Source organism: Passer domesticus, chromosome 10 (assembly GCF_036417665.1).
Source record: "Passer domesticus isolate bPasDom1 chromosome 10, bPasDom1.hap1, whole genome shotgun sequence".
Taxonomy (NCBI): Eukaryota; Metazoa; Chordata; class Aves; order Passeriformes; family Passeridae; genus Passer; species Passer domesticus.
This window is the reverse complement of record NC_087483.1, coordinates 37,272,517-37,289,705: the sequence shown is the minus strand read 5'-3', so window position 1 is coordinate 37,289,705 and position 17,189 is coordinate 37,272,517. Positions and strand designations below refer to the sequence as shown.

The following is a 17,189-nucleotide window of genomic DNA, read 5'->3' as shown; positions in this document are numbered from 1 at the left end:
ATACAAGCATATTAATTAAAACACACTGTCTGTCCCTTACTAAATTATACATTTCTAAATCTTTTAGAGGCATGCCTTTCCAAACAACTCAGGGGATTTGCAGTTGCCTACCCAGCTTTTCATTTCTAGGTCACTTGTTAAATCTACCCCAGGTCAGCTCTGACTGAAAATTATTACTGTCTGGCAGCTGGTTTGTAGTCTACATAAAATGAATTAGTGGTTTCATTCCACTTCCTAATGGACAAGTGGCCCCATCTTACACTTCGACCTGAGTGACACTCCATTGACTACTGCAAGGAAAGAACTAAATAACTCTTTTTACTCTGTAGGTAGGTACTCATGGTTAGCAATGAAACTGGTGGGACTCTCGGGGCTATTATAGCACTGATTTACAAAAAATAAAGCCTTCCATTTATGGAAATCCTGCAATCAGAGCAGATAAAATGCTATTTTGTGAGTTGTTGTGGTGATTATTTTGGTCCTTTGTCATGTGGTTCAGAAGGGAATACGCTACAAATTGTCCCCTGTACAACTAAAAGGAGACTTGTGCCCTCCACAACATTGCACAGTGCAAAGGGCAGAGAATGTGTGTACATGTTCTTCCATATCAAGCAAGAAATCACAGGAATAACTTACAAAGGTTTCCTGCTTAATAATAATAGAAAGAAAATTGCAATTTGTTAGATGTAAAAATAGATTTTAAATGTTTGAATAATAACATGGTTGCAAACAGATAAAGAGATTTGCTATTTAACAGCAAGAGAGGGAAATTATAACATTATCCATATTTGAATTCTACTGGTCATGCTTCCCTGGCACTTGGAATAGAACAGGTTTACTTTTCTTGAAAACTGCCAATCTTACACTTTCACACGCATTGCATTCCTTTCTTTTTAGAGTAGACACAAGCACAAAGGCACCAACATGTATTATTAAAGAACTTTGTGTCTGCCTATTTGTATTTAAAGTATTTCTCACAGAAATAAAGTGTAAGTAAGTCCATTATTTTCTCCAGTTTCTCCTGTCTTTTTCCCTTGGATGATAAATAAGTCTGTGCAACTCTGGTGCTATCCCTGTCTGTACTGAGCTAGGACAAATTTCCCCTAAGGCCCCCATTTTTGTCTCCATTTTCATTTGTCATTCTGCTCAGGCTGCAGCAATTCAAACAGACCTGCTCTTTGACTGAGAGATCTTCACCTCTTCTCATGCACCAGGATGAGGTTGTTTTTCTATGGTTTTGTGACAACTGAAAATAAAAAAGAGGGACTATCAACTTCATCTGTCACCATCTTTTCATGTTCTTGTCCCTCAGTGACCTCACTGCCTCTGTTCCTATTTATTTGCTTCTTCTGAACTTATTCTTCATCTTTCCTCTTTGCTGTCCTCACTCTCTTCACTGTTTAACCTGAAGCAGCTTTCATTCCACAATAAAAACCTGTTGCCATCAAGGTGATTTCTCCACCTTGGGAACAACAGCAGGACCCAGGCTGTGCCTGGCTCCACACTCCTTTCCCAGCTGACCACATCACCGCTCTGAAAAGCTGATACAGAAGTCAGTCTGGCTGCTGGGGAGATCACACCTATGGCACCAGCACTTGCAAGTAAATGATTGAGCTGATATTCCTCCTCTTACTTCATATTTTGAGTTGGACAAGCTGTTCTGCGATGAGTGTACATGTATTACATTGTAGAATTATTTCCACATGTTTTCCTTTTATCTCTTACCATGAAGTTTACTGTATTTTAGTTTTTATTCTGTGGTCCCTGCTCAGAGTTATCTCTCTGAGATGGAATTTACCTGGATAGGAAGTGGTTTCTGTGTCATGAATATTACAAAGAATCACAGGCAGACTTGCCAGTGTTTTGTTACCCAGAACTAAGAGCCTTTTCAGAGACTTTACATTAAAGACTGGGCATGAGGCCAGTTAAACACTCACTGCCATTTCTTGTCCATCTGTCCCTGACTGGGGTGCAAGAAGCTGCACAAGTTTTGTTTTGTATTCAACTGGATATTATCTAGAAGTAGAGACAAGGTGTTGTTCTATATTACATTACTTCTATTTCATTGTGTACATCCAATTTATAAGAACAGACACAAATGAGCATTCAAATTCTACAGAGTATTTAAAATTTAAAGATATATTCTGGTAGCATCCAAGCTACAATAATTAACAAAACCAACTTTGCAATGATTTGCTATTGTGGTTGTACTTCCTAATATCTAACACAATACACACAAAGTATTTGCTGTTTAGAGTGCAGCCTTTCCCTTAGCTGGGTACTAATTTAAAAATCAAAGTCTGAGAACACAATTAAACCTTGCTTTTACCATGTCAGGCACTGGCCTCCTCCTGACCTCGAGATTCTGGCTCTGCATGTTTACATTTTCCTTTTACTTGCCTTTTCTTGCCTTTGATTTCTACCTCTCCTAGAGGAAACCACCTTCCACTGGCAGTAAGACAGATGATGGAAAGGCTCTTGTGTTTCTTTGTTCGTAAGATTTGAAATGTTTGTATTTGACTTTTATTCAAAGACAAACACTTGCCTTTCTGGAATCTTCTCTACCACAGCAGTTCTCACACAATCAGTCAGAAATTACTGAATCAATGATTCTGGTTGAGTTCTTGTGATAAGCAGCAGTACAGAACATGACTGATTTTACCCTAAGATACATATTTGCAAGGTACAAATACACTTGACACCAGCAGTAGTTATTATATTGGTCAACAGATATTTGTTCACCAACTCTGGCATAGCCTGGACACTAAAATCTGTGGCTGAAAATCGCTTCTCCCTTAGAACAAGGTCAGGATGTTAGGAACTATTCAATACTACTTTGTCTTTAGGGGCCAGAAGGATACTTCCTCAGCAGCTCTTTGCATCACATGTAAAACTGACCTTGCTACCCTAACAGCTCCGAAGAACCAAAAGAAAGTTTTGAATTTAATAAAAATGCATAGTATAAAAGCTACACAAATGCTTCTAATCTGTGATCATCAGGTATGTGATATTTTAAATTTCACAGACATTGTAGCTATCAAAGAAACAGAATTTCAGATCAGAACTTAGGATAATGGGACTGATCTAGGACCAACAATCCCAGCAAATCTGTCAAAGCAGGCAATTGGTTAAAATCCTCTCTTTTATGGGGAAATTGTTCCTAAAGCTCATTCCTCTGAGAGTTAACAACTTGTTCATACATTTACAGTTTGTATTCACCACGGTATTGCATCCAGTCATTTGTGTGCCAATAGTGGTCCCAGTATTTCTTTTCTTTTCCAGGTGCCTGGTATCCTGCTTCATTGTCCCTTTCAACATCCCTTTTGTGAACTGATGAAAGGAAGCTCTTTCAGCCTGTTCTTGGAGGAGCAGCTCTCCATTCTACACTTCACCCCAACCACCCTTCTCTGCACCTATTCCATTTGAATTCATTTTTCTTGTTAAGAATTGTAAAAAATATTTCAGAAAACACCTTTTCAGTGCTCTGTTTGGCAGCAACAGCACTTTCTCCCCTCAGTACTTCCTTCTCCCTTCAGCGTACCCTACTTGATGCATTCAAGGAGCAATGCAGCTTTCCCAGTGTGCAGGAGAAATTCAGACTCATCCTGCAACTGGCTCTTCTCTTTGTGTGTTCCCACTTCTGCCAGGTCTGAGGATATCCAAATTTCAGCAGTGGCACCTCCTTTTCCACTAGCAGTGAATTTCAGGAGTTAACTACTTTTTGTTCCAAAGCTAACACAAAATAGAGTAACCATTGTTCCACCCATGAACCTTGAAGGTTGCCTTCCAACAGCCTACTGGTTCCCTTCAGTGTCATCACTGTTATTTTCCTTTATAAATGTCTTCCTTTATAGTAGATACATTGTATTAATTCCCAGTCTAGCTCCATTAATTGTCAGCACATAAAGAGCACCCTGTGAAATTATTTACTAAGGTCCAGAAAAGTGAAACCTACTGTATTTTATTTGCCTAGAGAAGTAATTATCAATAAAAACTATTAAGTAGTCCTACTACAATATACCTTTATAAACTCAACTTTCTTTTTGCTCTAGTTTCAAATCATTTCCACATTTTAAAATATTCTTCCTACCAGAGATTGTTCTAAAGCTTGGCACTCCAGTCAGACAACTAAAGCAATAGCAACCCCTGTTATTCTTTTCAGATGTAGGCTGTGCATCTGCAGTCAGTAGTCACATAACTTTGTCCTGGTTTTGACAGATTATTAAAAACTAACCATTTCAAGGCTTAACACAGTCCTTTCAGAATCTGATGGAGCTGACAGGACTCTTCTTGAGAGGATCTGACCTTCTTTGTTTTCACATCCAGCAGAGTGGCTTCCATTTCCATATATTCATTCATTCTCATTCATATTGGGAATCCTTGCCTTTGTCCACCTATTCAACACCTCCAATGTTTTCAAAAGGTGAGAAAAATCTATAATTAGTTTCTTCCCTCAGCTGGATGACACCACTCCTACCACCCTCAGATCCTTTGAAGGTCTATATCAAAGCAGCAAAGGAGGACTGACAGGCTACATCATAAGTATTCTACTTTTCATTAAAATGCATTTAGAAATCTTTCTATGACTGACTTGTAAGACACATGCTGAAAACAGATCAAGTCTTTCTTAATTCCTAGGTGCATGTTGACAAGTTCAAGAAATTGAGCAGTCTCTTTCCAGATGCAGAAAAATGTTAGATATTTTGCACTGAATATGATGCTTAAGTGGTTTCTGAGTGGTTTTCAGTTTTAAACCACACAGCAATCAAATCTTCCCAAAATATATTATTTTGGTGGAATAAGTGTTATCAAGCAACTTTGCTTTAACATCTTCTTTGCTTAGAAAAGAAGAGGGAATAAAAAACAGAGCTTTCAAACCACAGAAAAACCGTTGAAAACTTAAAACCACAATGCCTAAGAACAGACTGAGCCTATGATTACCTAACACAAAATGTGGTTTAAACTGGGCATCCTACCAAGTTTTTCACAGAAAACCAGGGGAAAATGGAGTATAAGTATCCATGGTTACAGTGACCCCTGCTTGGCACTTGAAGAGATCTTTCTAGAAAGAGCCAGGTAGAAACATTTGTCAGGGTCCTCAGAAGAAGCAAGGCTTCTTCCTGTTTTTATACGTTAAAAAAAAAAATCTACTATAATTTGGTACAGACAGTCCTGAACACAAACTGTAACCTAGGAGTATTTTTAGAATTCCCCTCTTGTATGTTTTTCACAATATTCACTCACTACTGAAAAATAACCTCAGAAATATAGAACCATCACTTAAAATAATGGCAAACTCCTAGATAGCAAATTCATCTATAAATTGAGTATTTAGGGCTAAAATTTTTCTTCCCATATCCAATTGTACTGCACTCATGAATGAAGGAACAGGATTGTAGACTACAGTTTTAGATGGAAAAGATTTGAAGTGTAAATTAAGCTAAATTAGAACCATCACTTTAAAGCATTGGAGTTCCTACAGTTCCCAGTTCATGTGTTCAGGTGTAGCTTGGGGGTGATAAGAAACCTAAACACAGAGACAGTTTGTTTGGATGTGCTTTCCCTTTCTCCTCCCCTGACACTCACCTGTTCTCTGTTTATATGCAGGTTTGGGGAAGATGGTTTTTTCTGTGTGGCCTGATGCATAGCTAGGCATATTGAAGCGTGAACAACTGTGCACACATGACCAAATATATTCATCACAACTCAGCTTCTAGATGCTTCTGTGATGTGTGCAATAATCAGGTGAGACAGTGGAAAAAGAACTGATCTGAGTTCAGATGGAGACTTCTCCTCTCCTTGGCAGAAGAGCTTTTTCACCTTAAGGTCCATGTACAAGTCAAATGTGGCTATCCTTATGCAAAAGGAAAAGCCAGGAAAAGATTTTTTATGCTCTTTATTTTCTAGGGTGCTCATCTTCTATTCTTCATGCCCCTTAAGGATTCTGCCTCAACTCCTCCTGTAGAGGTGAGGGCCCCACAGTTCCTCATTTTGTTGCTGAATTCCCAAATCCCTATGGATCTGACCTGGATCAGGCACTAGCATGCTGTCACTTTTCTGTAGAATCATCCAGAGCACACACCATGATGTTTGTACAGTCTTTGTTCCAGCCATTATGGAAATCATGTAGATGACGCCTGGTTCAGCATAAAGTTTGTCTAAAATTGCCTGTTCTACTTCCTAAAAATTAATCTAAACCAGCAGGATGAAAGTTTAGCAAGTTCAGTTGTAAGAGATAAGCTCTTTGTGTCATGTGACTCTTTATGTGGTAAGAGATACCTTGAAAATTTGATTTACCTCCCCATTAAACCACAGAAATAGGTTCAACACACCAATAATTTCTTCAAGCAGATCTTCAAGCAGATCTCTTCCTTTCAAAAGGTTTGTCACTTAATGATTGAAGAGAAATCCTAGTATGTGATTTTAGTGATTATTTACAAAGTTTAGGCCTCAAATCCTACCTACTAAATTTTCTGACCAGCAAGAACAAATATCACTATTCATGATAAATCAGCTCAAAATAAGGAGTGTATAATATCATGCTCATTTCACTGGCAATTAATGAACAAAGAAAGGAAAGTACCTGCCATAAATATTCCTACAGCTCTCCATCTACATCCTTGTATTTGGCTAAATAAATGCATAGAACAGGCTGTATATGGGTATTTACTCATGGTATTTTGCCAAGTTCTGTAGACAGAGGGCTTGGCAGCAGGACCAAAAAATTGTCATCATCTAATAGAGATTTTTGATTGAGAAATGTTTGGTCATGTTTCAACAGACATCCCAGTTACTGAGCTAATGCTAATATTACCTAAGGAGCAAGGACTGACTCAAAAATATAAGCTCAGTATCACTCTTGCACATATCTCAATTGCATATGGCAAACCTGGTTTCTAATACTAAGAAAAGAAAAGTGTTTGGAATTTTCGAATTCTAAAGTGAATTTTCAGGGAAACAGTGGGAGGAGAGATCCAAAAGAAAGAAACTATGAGAATGCTCATTACTAAATTTGAGCAACCTCCTACTTGCTGAACCAGAAATCCAGGATTCCAAAACAAGTATCTGAGCTGACATTCAGCATCCACATGTACAGACTTTACTTCAAAGCTGATGCAATAAAACTAAAACATTTGTGAGCTTCAGATGCCAAACTGAGCTAAACAGGAAGAGTGGTTGCTCCTGCTCTGCTTTCAGCGCCACTTTGTAGACAAGTGGGCAAATGAGGTAAGTAAATTATTTCAACAAGCTCAGAAGCTCACAACGTGTGGAAAATAAATGCCTACTATGGCATCCAAAGAAAAGAAGTAGAAAAAACGTGTGAAAATTATAAAGAAAACATGACACATGCTAGCATATCTTACTACGTCCCAAGCACACAATTCCACAGACACCATTTCAACAAAAGATTGATCAAAAACTGTCAGGGCGGAAACTCAACATCAAAATGCCATTTCTATTGTGTAGAGCAAATGGGTTTAATATAATTAAACATAAAGGGATTTGTTTTGATCCAGATAACTCTGGGCACTGCTAGTAGCAGAGGCATGAGGACATGGTCTGATGGAAGTATTTTCAATCATAGAATAATTCAGGATAATTCAGGTTGGAAGGAACGTTGTGGATTCCAAGCCAGAGCAGGCTGCTCAGGGCCCCTGTTCAGTTTATTCATTTCCAAGTAGCTGAGTCCTGTTTCCACAGGCAGGAGCAGCAGTGGCCAGTCCCAGATACAACTGTGTTTCTGAAGCTATCTACAAGAAATCATGACATTTGGCAAATATTCATGTATGCATGAATAGCTGGACATGTTTTCTAATTTATCCATATGCTCTTAAGATATAGTATGCTCTTAGCATGGATCCCCAGAAACAAATCCCATCTTTAGTAATCCAAATTGAACTGGAGTGAGTTTCTAATGAAACTTTACAGCATAAAAGAATATTATAAGAAACACATCTCATAGCTAAACAGAAATCTATCTAAACTCTCTGGAAGCCAAAATCCTGTCTGGTTATAGGAAAGAAACTATTTATATATAATTAGGGAGGCTTTATTTTGTTTTCATAATTTTGATCTGACCACAGTTCTGGAAAAAAAAGCCACTTCAACATGTCTCCAGAAGTGTTCTGCTATAGAATCATCAAAGATAAACCCTTCAGCTCCAGTGATATGCAAATGATGACATGTTTTTTAAAAGGATTAACAAAGTTGTTCAAAGCATCTTTTTAGTCTACTCTGCTTCCAAACAAACAATAAACTGTCCGCATGCAGTGAGATTTGCTAACTCATAAACAGCCAAATGGAGGAAGATCAGAACCTTAATGAGTTTGGTCCCCTTTGAATTCTAGCTGATCAGTGTCACCAATAATTTCAACAGGCTCTAAATTAAGCACTTTCTGTCTTCAAAGTGCCTTGCAAACATCAACCAATTAATCCCTACAAGTCTCCTCTGAGGTAGGTAAGTAGGTATTGTTATCCCCATTTTACAGTTGGCTGAACACAGTCAGAGGGTTAAGTGATTTGCTGCAGGCCACAGATGGAGGTGGGATTAAAACACAAGAGTCACTATGATTCTTTTTAGAGGATAGAACTTCTTTCTTTTTTCTGCTGACTTTTCTGTGCTGACTTTAGACATATTGGCCTTGTGGCAATACTTAAAGGAAACAATATAAATTGTCCTTGTTAAAAGCAAGGAAACAGAGAGAAATGTGGGATTTGTGCTGATAACACTTTTGTTTTCTTATATTGATGTTAAGGGTTTTCCTATAATTTTGTTTTGATATTTAAGTATCATTCCTTTCAGACAGGGACTCATTTCTGTGGCAATGTAACATGCTACTAATTGAAAGATATGTCCTGCTCCTTCACAGGTTTTATTTAGTCTTTGTGCTTTCGAATTAGCAAGTGTAGGTGGCACCCTGCCCATAAACGGGGCACTTTCCTTCCAGGAGCAGGATAACAGTTGGTAGGCTTTTTCCACTGCAGCACAGGATGGAAGAAATGGAGAAAGGGAGCTTTGAGAACCAAGAGCAAAGAAAGCCATTAACTGAAACCCAACCCCAGCAAACCGCTTGTAACCATTCTAACAGGCGTAAGATTGATACCTTTCCCACTTCAACAGAAAGATCAGATGGAAAAGGGAGAGTATATCCTTTTCCTCTCTATGTATACAACTTCAGACCACTTGAAGATCCATTTGTCATTAAGTCAATCCAGTGTATTGTAATAAACTTCTGAGTTTTATCAGGAAACTGCTTTTCATCTAGAGGCAAATCCACAGCATCGGTTCCCTGGAATACTTTTTAGAATAGAAAAAATCCACTACTCAAAGTTGATGTCTTGCAACTCTTTGAGCACATTTTCTGTTAATTTTTCAGATGACACTCTACTGCCAGAAGCCTTCCAGTACAGGAATTGGCATGCACAGAGAAAATCAGTGAATATTTGAAAATTTTTCACTCCCTGTACTATAGTGCAGTCATTTCAGCCATATGGCTGGTTATGTGTTTTTATGATACAAACTTCTACCTGTCCTGAAAGTATAGCTCCATTAATGCTACAAAAATAACAAACTATTTATTAATACACCAATGTAATACATGGTGGTATTCATATATTCCATAATCCAGGGATTGGACCTCCTTTGTTTTAGGTGTTGCCCACAGGAAATTGTCCATCAAAGTTTTATTAGCTAAAAGTTTACTTTGTTAAAGGCATTTGTGAAGCCTTCAGATTAAGTAAATCATTTCACATAGGATCATGGTTAAATAAAATGCAATTTATTTTTCTACTCCTGTGGATGCTGAATCAAAAGAGTATTTTTACCATTAGAAAGGTGTGTGAGTAACTACTCTGCTCTTACATGACCATCACTTATGTCTCTTTTTAGAAGAAAATAGTTAATGATTAACAACCTAAGGAATTGTACTCTTACTCTAACGGTGTAAGAACATGTAGGATTTCGATTCTTAGAAGGTGTGTGTTCAGCAGTAAAAACATGAATTACGTGGGTTAGGAAGTGTCTGATTTTCACAGTAATTCTGTGACCAGGAAAACATGTAATGCAAAACATAAGCTTGGAAATTGCTATTTGCTAGCTCTGTCTCAAGAAGATTTGTAGCTGACGCAGAATTACATGCTCTGCAGAAACAGCTCCCCTCTTTTATCACTTTGGAAATCATTAACTTGCCCTGGATGGTCCTCTGTGCAACAAAGGAAGTTTTCACGTGGATTTTCTGATAGGGGAAACAAAAGAGATCATAGATAACAAAGCAGCAGTGTGAATGACAGTTTTAGAGGACCTTCATCCAAACAAGCCTCAGTAACATCTCATCAGATCGGTATCATCCCCAAATTTCCTTTCACTCAGCATGCTTCAGGGCTAATCCAGTGAACCATTCCTCAGTTCCAAATTTCTTAGGCTATCTATGAACACAAATAACTGGGTGATTGTCCCATATCCCACTAATTAACATAATCAATTTCTACATCATATATTTTGCTGTTATAGGCCTATCTGTAAGGTAAAATGGAGCTGTGGGGACATTTGTCTGCTTGGGCTGAAACTAAACTCACAGTTCTGTGCATCCCTCCCCACATGTCAATGCACTCCATGCTACCCACCCCAATGAAGAGCAACTCTCAAACTTGTCAAACAGCTCTAGACATCACATACTTATACTATGATATATTATATTATAATATTATTATATATCTTTTCCTCATCTGCAGCCATTGCCACAACTCACCTGCACTATGAGCATACTTTAATGCCCTGCCCTGCACACTTAGAGAAGGAGCAATGTTTAATCATCTATGCCCCTCCAAGATGAGAGTACTTCTCAAAAAAACACATCTGTCACCCAAATGAATTTCTGGAAAGGTAGAAACCAATTTTTCCTTAAAGCTCACCTCCCCTGTGTGCAGTTCTGTGTCCTGATTAGTTTTTTAGAACCTGTTCAATATGCGTATTTCTGAAAATCCGGTTCACAGGTTTGCATGTTTAGCAGGGTGGAGAGCCTTTCCAGCACCATATCCCTGCTGGAAACTGCATGGCAATTGATGGTGCTATGAGCTGGGCATCCCCCATAAGTGAAAGAGTGAAAGATGATTATTTAGACATGATCCTACTCATTTGTATACAAAAATCCCTCATCTGCTCATTTATCTGCCTGGACATCTAATGTTGTACTGCACATTCTGTGACGACTTGGGGAATGTGTCTTCCTGTTTTTGTGTCTAAAAAGTATTGAACATATCACGGATTTTATGGAAAATAAGTAATGAATAGCAATAATTACAATTTTATCACATTTGTTCTTAAAGAAGATTTATGGTATCATAAGCTTAGGGTTAATATCTAATTATGAAGACTCAAGAGAAGATCTTTTATTTTTATAGAATTCTAGTGTAGTATTCCTCAGATTTTTCTGGATATAAACACAAAGTAGATACTCAATTTTCTGAAGACTGGTAATTCCTGAATAATAATCAATCACAGTTTGCTTTTAATGCAACTTGTATGTGATATTCCAGACCTGCTAACAAAATATGAATTACTATCAAAGTACAGTGCAGTGAAAGTTCACAGTCACATTATGGGTCATACCTTACATACCATGTTTTTAAAGATAAACATTATTTGGTTATTAATCATAACCAAATTCATACTCACTGTAGGGGGTGAGAAAGAGTTCTAGAGCTGTTAGAAGAAGAGTAAGATAGTAACTCTTGTCAAATACTTGAAAAAAATATTTGCATTTGAAACTGGTGTTTTAACTAACTCGCAGTAAACTGATCATAGGGGCATTTCAGAACAAAACTTTGGTCAAACTTTCACTTTTATCATCCCTTGAGGCTACTGGGGTAATTTGAGAACATTGTTATTACATAAAGAATATTATCTCCATTCTTCTTCTTTCCACTACAAAAATCAAGTGTAAAGAGTAAATCTATGTAACTCAATGAATTATTCCCAATATAGTTACTCACTATAACTTTTTGTTATGAGTCGTGAAATTGAGGGGGGACACACATATGACACACTCTGCTAATCAAAATCTTTCTGCAAATTAATTTGCCTGCATGAATATTAACAGTACTGAGACCCCAGAGATAGCTGTAGAGGAAATCAATCATTCTGTTTTGTTTGTCTCTATATTTGGCTTGATTTTCTCTTGCAAACCTGTCCTATGATTGCTATGTATATTCTACATATATAATTTCAGGGTTTGGGGGTTTATTTGTTGCAGCTTTTTGGCTTTTTCGGTTTTGGCGGGTTTGTGTATGTGTGTGCAGGGGTGTTTTGGTTTGGTTTGGTGGGGTTTTTTTTTGTCTGTGTGTGTGTGGGGGATGGTTGTTTTTGGGGTTTTGTTTGGTTGTGTGTTTGTTTGGGTGGTTGTTTGGTTGTGTGTTTGTTGGGTTTTTTAAATATTATCCAGCTACATGAAACAGATCATCATCCAACTTCTCACCCAAACCCACAGGTGCCAGAGGAGTTCTGAGGGCAACCTGCAGCCCGCTCACCTCGCAAACCTTGAAAAGTTTGTAGAACCTCTTATCCCTCGATAGGGACCAGCCCTTACTTCCTGCCTCTCCTCAGCAGAGAGCAAGAGACAACTTTGAGGACAGAGTTGCCAGTATTTTGAATGGCGTACAGGACCCCTGCTCTTCCTCCTCCACACGACTCCTGGACCAGTGACTTCATTCGGAGCCCGCCTGGGGTACCCATGGCAACCCCGGGCTCTACAACACACTTCAAAGAATGCTCTTGAGGGGAAATTCAAAAGCCCGCTTGTATGAACGCATCAATCAGAAGGCGGCAAATGCCCCCGTGAGGAACGTGGCCCCCGCGGGCGCGCCGGGCAAGTGCAATTCCCATGCCCGGGGCGGCAGACAAAGAGCGGCCCGAGGCGCCCGCCCGGAGCCCGAGAGCGCGGCGACATCGCCGGGGAGGAGCCAGACGCGGCTGCCCCGGGGGCGGGGGGGCAGCCCGGGACTTTATAAAGCGGCGCGTCCTGCCAGAAGAGTCGGGGCGTGTTTGGAGCAGCGGCGAGTGGTGTCACTGCGAGAGGCGCGGTGCGACAGCGGCAACAGCCTGAGAGCGCGGAGCCGTGCGATGGCTCTGAGCATGGACAGCAGCCTCGACGGCATGGATGTAAGTGCCGGGAGCGCGGCCGGCTGCCCATGTGCGCGCTGTTTGCAAACAAAGGTGCCCTCGGCGGAGGCTGCGGGCGGCGGGGTCGGGACAGCGGAGGGGTCTGCGGGGCGCGAACGGGCAGGGCTCCCCTCTGAGCCCCGGCCGCTGCTGCTTCTGCCTGCAGCGCTTCGGACCTTTGCATAGTTGCAGCCACTGCAAATTCCAGCTGCAGCACTCCGCTCCTTCTCTGGGGCTCTGCTGCTCGCCCGTCAGTTCGAGTGACATGTGCTACCTTTGCGGACTGAAAAACGCCGGCAGAGCAATCAGCGCTACAGCAATTATGAGAGGGGAAGAGGCGAGGAAGTTTGGAGCGGTCTGACTCCAGGGCATGGTATCCCGTTGCCCCGGTGCGCGCCCAGACCTCGGGCTGCCGGCGGGACCGGGAGCGGCGGCAGCGCCCGGCCGTCCCGCCCGCTGCCCGAGCGAAACGAGGCGGGAACCCAGTCTTCCGGGGGCAGCTCCTCTGCCGGGGTTTGGAGAGCAGTTGGGAGCAAAAGGGAGATCTCTGCCCAGTCCCAACTTAGGGCCGCAGTTAATGCCCGCGTGGAGCCGGTGCCTCCGCGTGTGAAGCGCCGCGGGTCTCTCGGGCGCGCCCTGCGCGGAGCTCGGGGGTCCGTGGGACACAGGGCATGACAACAAAACATCTGAAAACCTGAGGAATTGCACATTGCCAGATGGCACTCTCCCGCCACCTTTGCTTTTAGCGCCGTGGCCAAAACCGTTGGTGGTTTCCTGACGCGCTTTCATGCCCTCACCAAATTTCGCTTCCTTTTTCCACCGCTATGCTCGCTTGGTCCGTCTGGCTGCAGTCCCGCGCCGGCCGCGCTCACCCCGGCCCCGCAACCGCAGAGGGTGGGGAACAAAGGGAGGGAACGTGGACCATCGTGGTGACCCTTCACGGGCTTTGAGTTCCCCTGATTAAGGTCACCTCTCTCTCTCTTTCTTTCTTTCTTTACGGGCTTTGGGGTTTTTTTCCTTGTCTGAGTGTGTTGAGCTGTCAATTGCTTCTCAGCAGGGAATTCTTGCTATTATTTATCCTTTATTACATCAGCCGAGGGTACCTTCTCTATTTCTCCTTGACCCCATCCTCTTAATGAGAAGGGACTTTGGCGCAGCAGCATTTCTAAGTAATTTTTTATAGCTCTCTATTGTAGAAGTTAAATGTGATAGGTCATGCTCTGTGTGGACAGACCTCTTGCATCTGGCACTTTCTGGGCTCTCCCGTTTGTAGTGTCCATGTGATAAGAGCACTGAAGTGTCCGGAACCAACGATATTTTTGGGACTAGCCATTATCTTTCTTTGCTCCTGCATGCCCTGCCCGTAGCAAGATCTAACTCCGCAGAGAAAGACAAAGGAAGTTTTTTAAGTTATTCTTATTTGCTGTGTATTTTATATATGTGTATGTAAACATTGTATTTTCCCATTGGGTTTTCAAAATGTTTGCCCATTTGTGACAGTGGAGACTGTTCAAGCAACCCTTCACATAAATTGTCATATAGAATAAGTTTTTGCAGATAAATTAATATCTAATTTAATATTCTTTCTTTTTTTTTTAGCTGTCCTCTGGGTTATTAATTGAACTTTCTGAAAATGGCACAGATGAGATTGGTTCGGGTGACTATGGAGACTATAAAGAGCCATGCTATCAACATGAGAATGCAGATTTCAACCGGATCTTCTTGCCAACAATCTACTCCATCATCTTCCTAACCGGAATAATTGGCAATGGATTGGTTATTATTGTTATGGGCTACCAGAAGAAGCAGAGAAGCATGACTGATAAATACAGGCTGCACCTCTCTGTGGCTGACCTCCTCTTTGTCATCACCTTGCCATTCTGGTCTGTGGATGCAGCCATTGGCTGGTACTTCGGGAATGTTCTGTGCAAGGCAGTCCATGTCATTTACACAGTCAACCTCTATAGCAGTGTCTTGATTTTGGCCTTCATAAGTTTAGATCGTTACCTGGCAATAGTCCACGCCACCAACAGCCAGCGCCCACGAAAGCTGTTGGCTGAGAAGGTGGTGTATGTAGGTGTGTGGCTGCCAGCTGTGCTTCTGACAGTGCCAGATTTAATCTTCGCCAGTACCAGTGAAGTTGAAGGAAAGTACCTCTGTGATCGCATGTACCCTCACGAAAACTGGCTCATCTCGTTCAGATTCCAGCATATCTTGGTAGGACTTGTCTTGCCTGGTCTAATAATTCTGACTTGCTACTGCATTATCATATCCAAGCTGTCACACTCCAAAGGCCACCAGAAGCGCAAAGCCTTGAAGACCACGGTTATCCTCATCCTGGCCTTCTTTGCCTGCTGGCTGCCATATTACATCGGCATCAGCATCGACACCTTCATCTTGCTGGGAGTCATCAGACACCGCTGCAGCTTGGAGACCATAGTGCACAAATGGATCTCCATCACGGAAGCCCTGGCGTTCTTCCACTGCTGCCTGAATCCAATTCTGTACGCCTTCTTGGGTGCCAAGTTCAAAACATCAGCTCAAAATGCCTTGACATCAGTTAGCAGAGGATCAAGCCTCAAGATTCTTTCAAAAGGCAAACGTGCCGGACATTCTTCTGTTTCTACAGAGTCTGAGTCTTCAAGTTTCCATTCCAGCTAACACTGCTCCTTGCCATCATTTTATAAAGAGACACTTTAAAGCTGCGCAAGATTTCAGACAAATAAGACTGACCATAATGTACAGATTTATTTACAGCTGGAATTTTATATTGTTTCTTTTAGTCTCTGTGAAGTTTAATTGACTTATTTATATAAAAAAAACCTTTGGTATTGATGACAAACTGTCTAGGCAGGTCCTGTGGACAAGTGGTTGGTTCACAAAAGTTTTAGTGACTGTATGTATAGATATGTGAACTAAACACTTTGGATTGTAGCAAAGTGACTGTTAAAAGTTTAGAAAATATTTCTCTGTTGTTTATATGTAAATGTTTTTGGTGTTGCTGTTATTCTTAAAAGTTTGCCTGGATATTTTTACCTTACTACAAGATGTTTGGTTTACAATAGCTTAACTCTGCTGTAGAAATGGCACTTATAACCAAAGCCTCCTCTGTTACATGCTAGGGTTTTCCCCTCCATTCTCAGTAATTGATGGTTTGCAAAATTTTCTGTTCAAGGTAAAATAAAAGTATATGAAAAAAAGTTATTTTGAGTGGTATTTTCATTTCTGGTTGAATTTTTCTCAGTGCCTTTATTTACAATTCTAAATACACAATAATGTCTTAGAAAATTGCAGGTCTTGTGAAAAGCAGGAAAATGAGTTTCAGTACATACTGATTATTCAGTTGACACCTCTGAGTCCCTTGTCATATGTTTTTTTCACTGGAATACATTTGCTCCAGTAAACATTATGTTTGAAATTACTTGAACTGTCACTAAGAGAACTTTGAGGCAAAATATCTACAAATGAAAACCAATGTGTTTAAGCAATTGCTGCAGTTTACAGTCTCAGTAGTCAAACTCAGATTACTGCAAGTGCCTAACCTTTATGCCCTGTGTACTAAGTCAATCCTTTCATTTCTTCTGCCTTTGCTGTGGTTCTAAATTTAGTTTCACCAGTTAATACTAATCAAATGTAGCTGAATCAAAGCCATTTCTGACTGGAAATAAAGTTACTCTATTAAAGTGTATCTGCTCTGAAAAAGGTAAGTGCTTTTCCTCTATGGAGCTTTCCCTATCCTGTCTACATTCAGATTTTCTTAAAGTAATATTCAAATCTTCACATTCCTTTTAAAAACACAGAATGTGTGCTAGTTCTTGAAAATATTTTCAGTAGGAATCAGCCAGACTATAGGATTACCAATAATTAGTGCTGAAATCTTAATTAGCTAGTTAGTCATGTCTTCACATTAGTAGAATGCATTCAGAAGTAATGGATACCCAAGAGAACAGAGCCATTGAGAGTATTTGTACTTACATTAACAAAACAAACAAAACTGTTACTTGCATATAAAAAACAACCTAGAAGTGGAAAA

General features: G+C 40.5%; 2 protein-coding genes across 2 annotated transcripts in view; one reads left to right on the top strand and one right to left on the bottom strand.

Moving 5' to 3' along the window:
- The window catches only part of THSD7B (thrombospondin type 1 domain containing 7B), a 490,174-nt gene that overhangs the window by 432,680 nt on the left and 40,305 nt on the right, over nucleotides 1-17,189 (bottom strand). Inside the window, exon 3 of the mRNA XM_064435254.1 lies at nucleotides 1,172-1,246. The gene's annotated coding sequence lies outside the window, so the exon portion shown is untranslated. The remainder of the gene's footprint in view (nucleotides 1-1,171; nucleotides 1,247-17,189) is intronic.
- Nucleotides 12,891-16,358, top strand: CXCR4 (C-X-C motif chemokine receptor 4). Its single transcript, XM_064435255.1, has 2 exons — nucleotides 12,891-13,156; nucleotides 14,756-16,358. The coding sequence occupies exons 1-2, from the start codon at nucleotides 13,118-13,120 to the stop codon at nucleotides 15,815-15,817; spliced, it is 1,101 nt and encodes a 366-aa protein (XP_064291325.1). The 5' UTR covers nucleotides 12,891-13,117; the 3' UTR covers nucleotides 15,818-16,358.

Bases quoted from the DNA above. Each gene is read 5' to 3' on its own strand.
- CXCR4 (XM_064435255.1), top strand. From the start codon at position 13,118: ATGGCTCTGAGCATGGACAGCAGCCTCGACGGCATGGAT. The intron at 13,157-14,755 runs GTAAGTGCCGGG...TTTTTTTTTTAG, and splicing joins GCAGCCTCGACGGCATGGAT to CTGTCCTCTGGGTTATTAAT.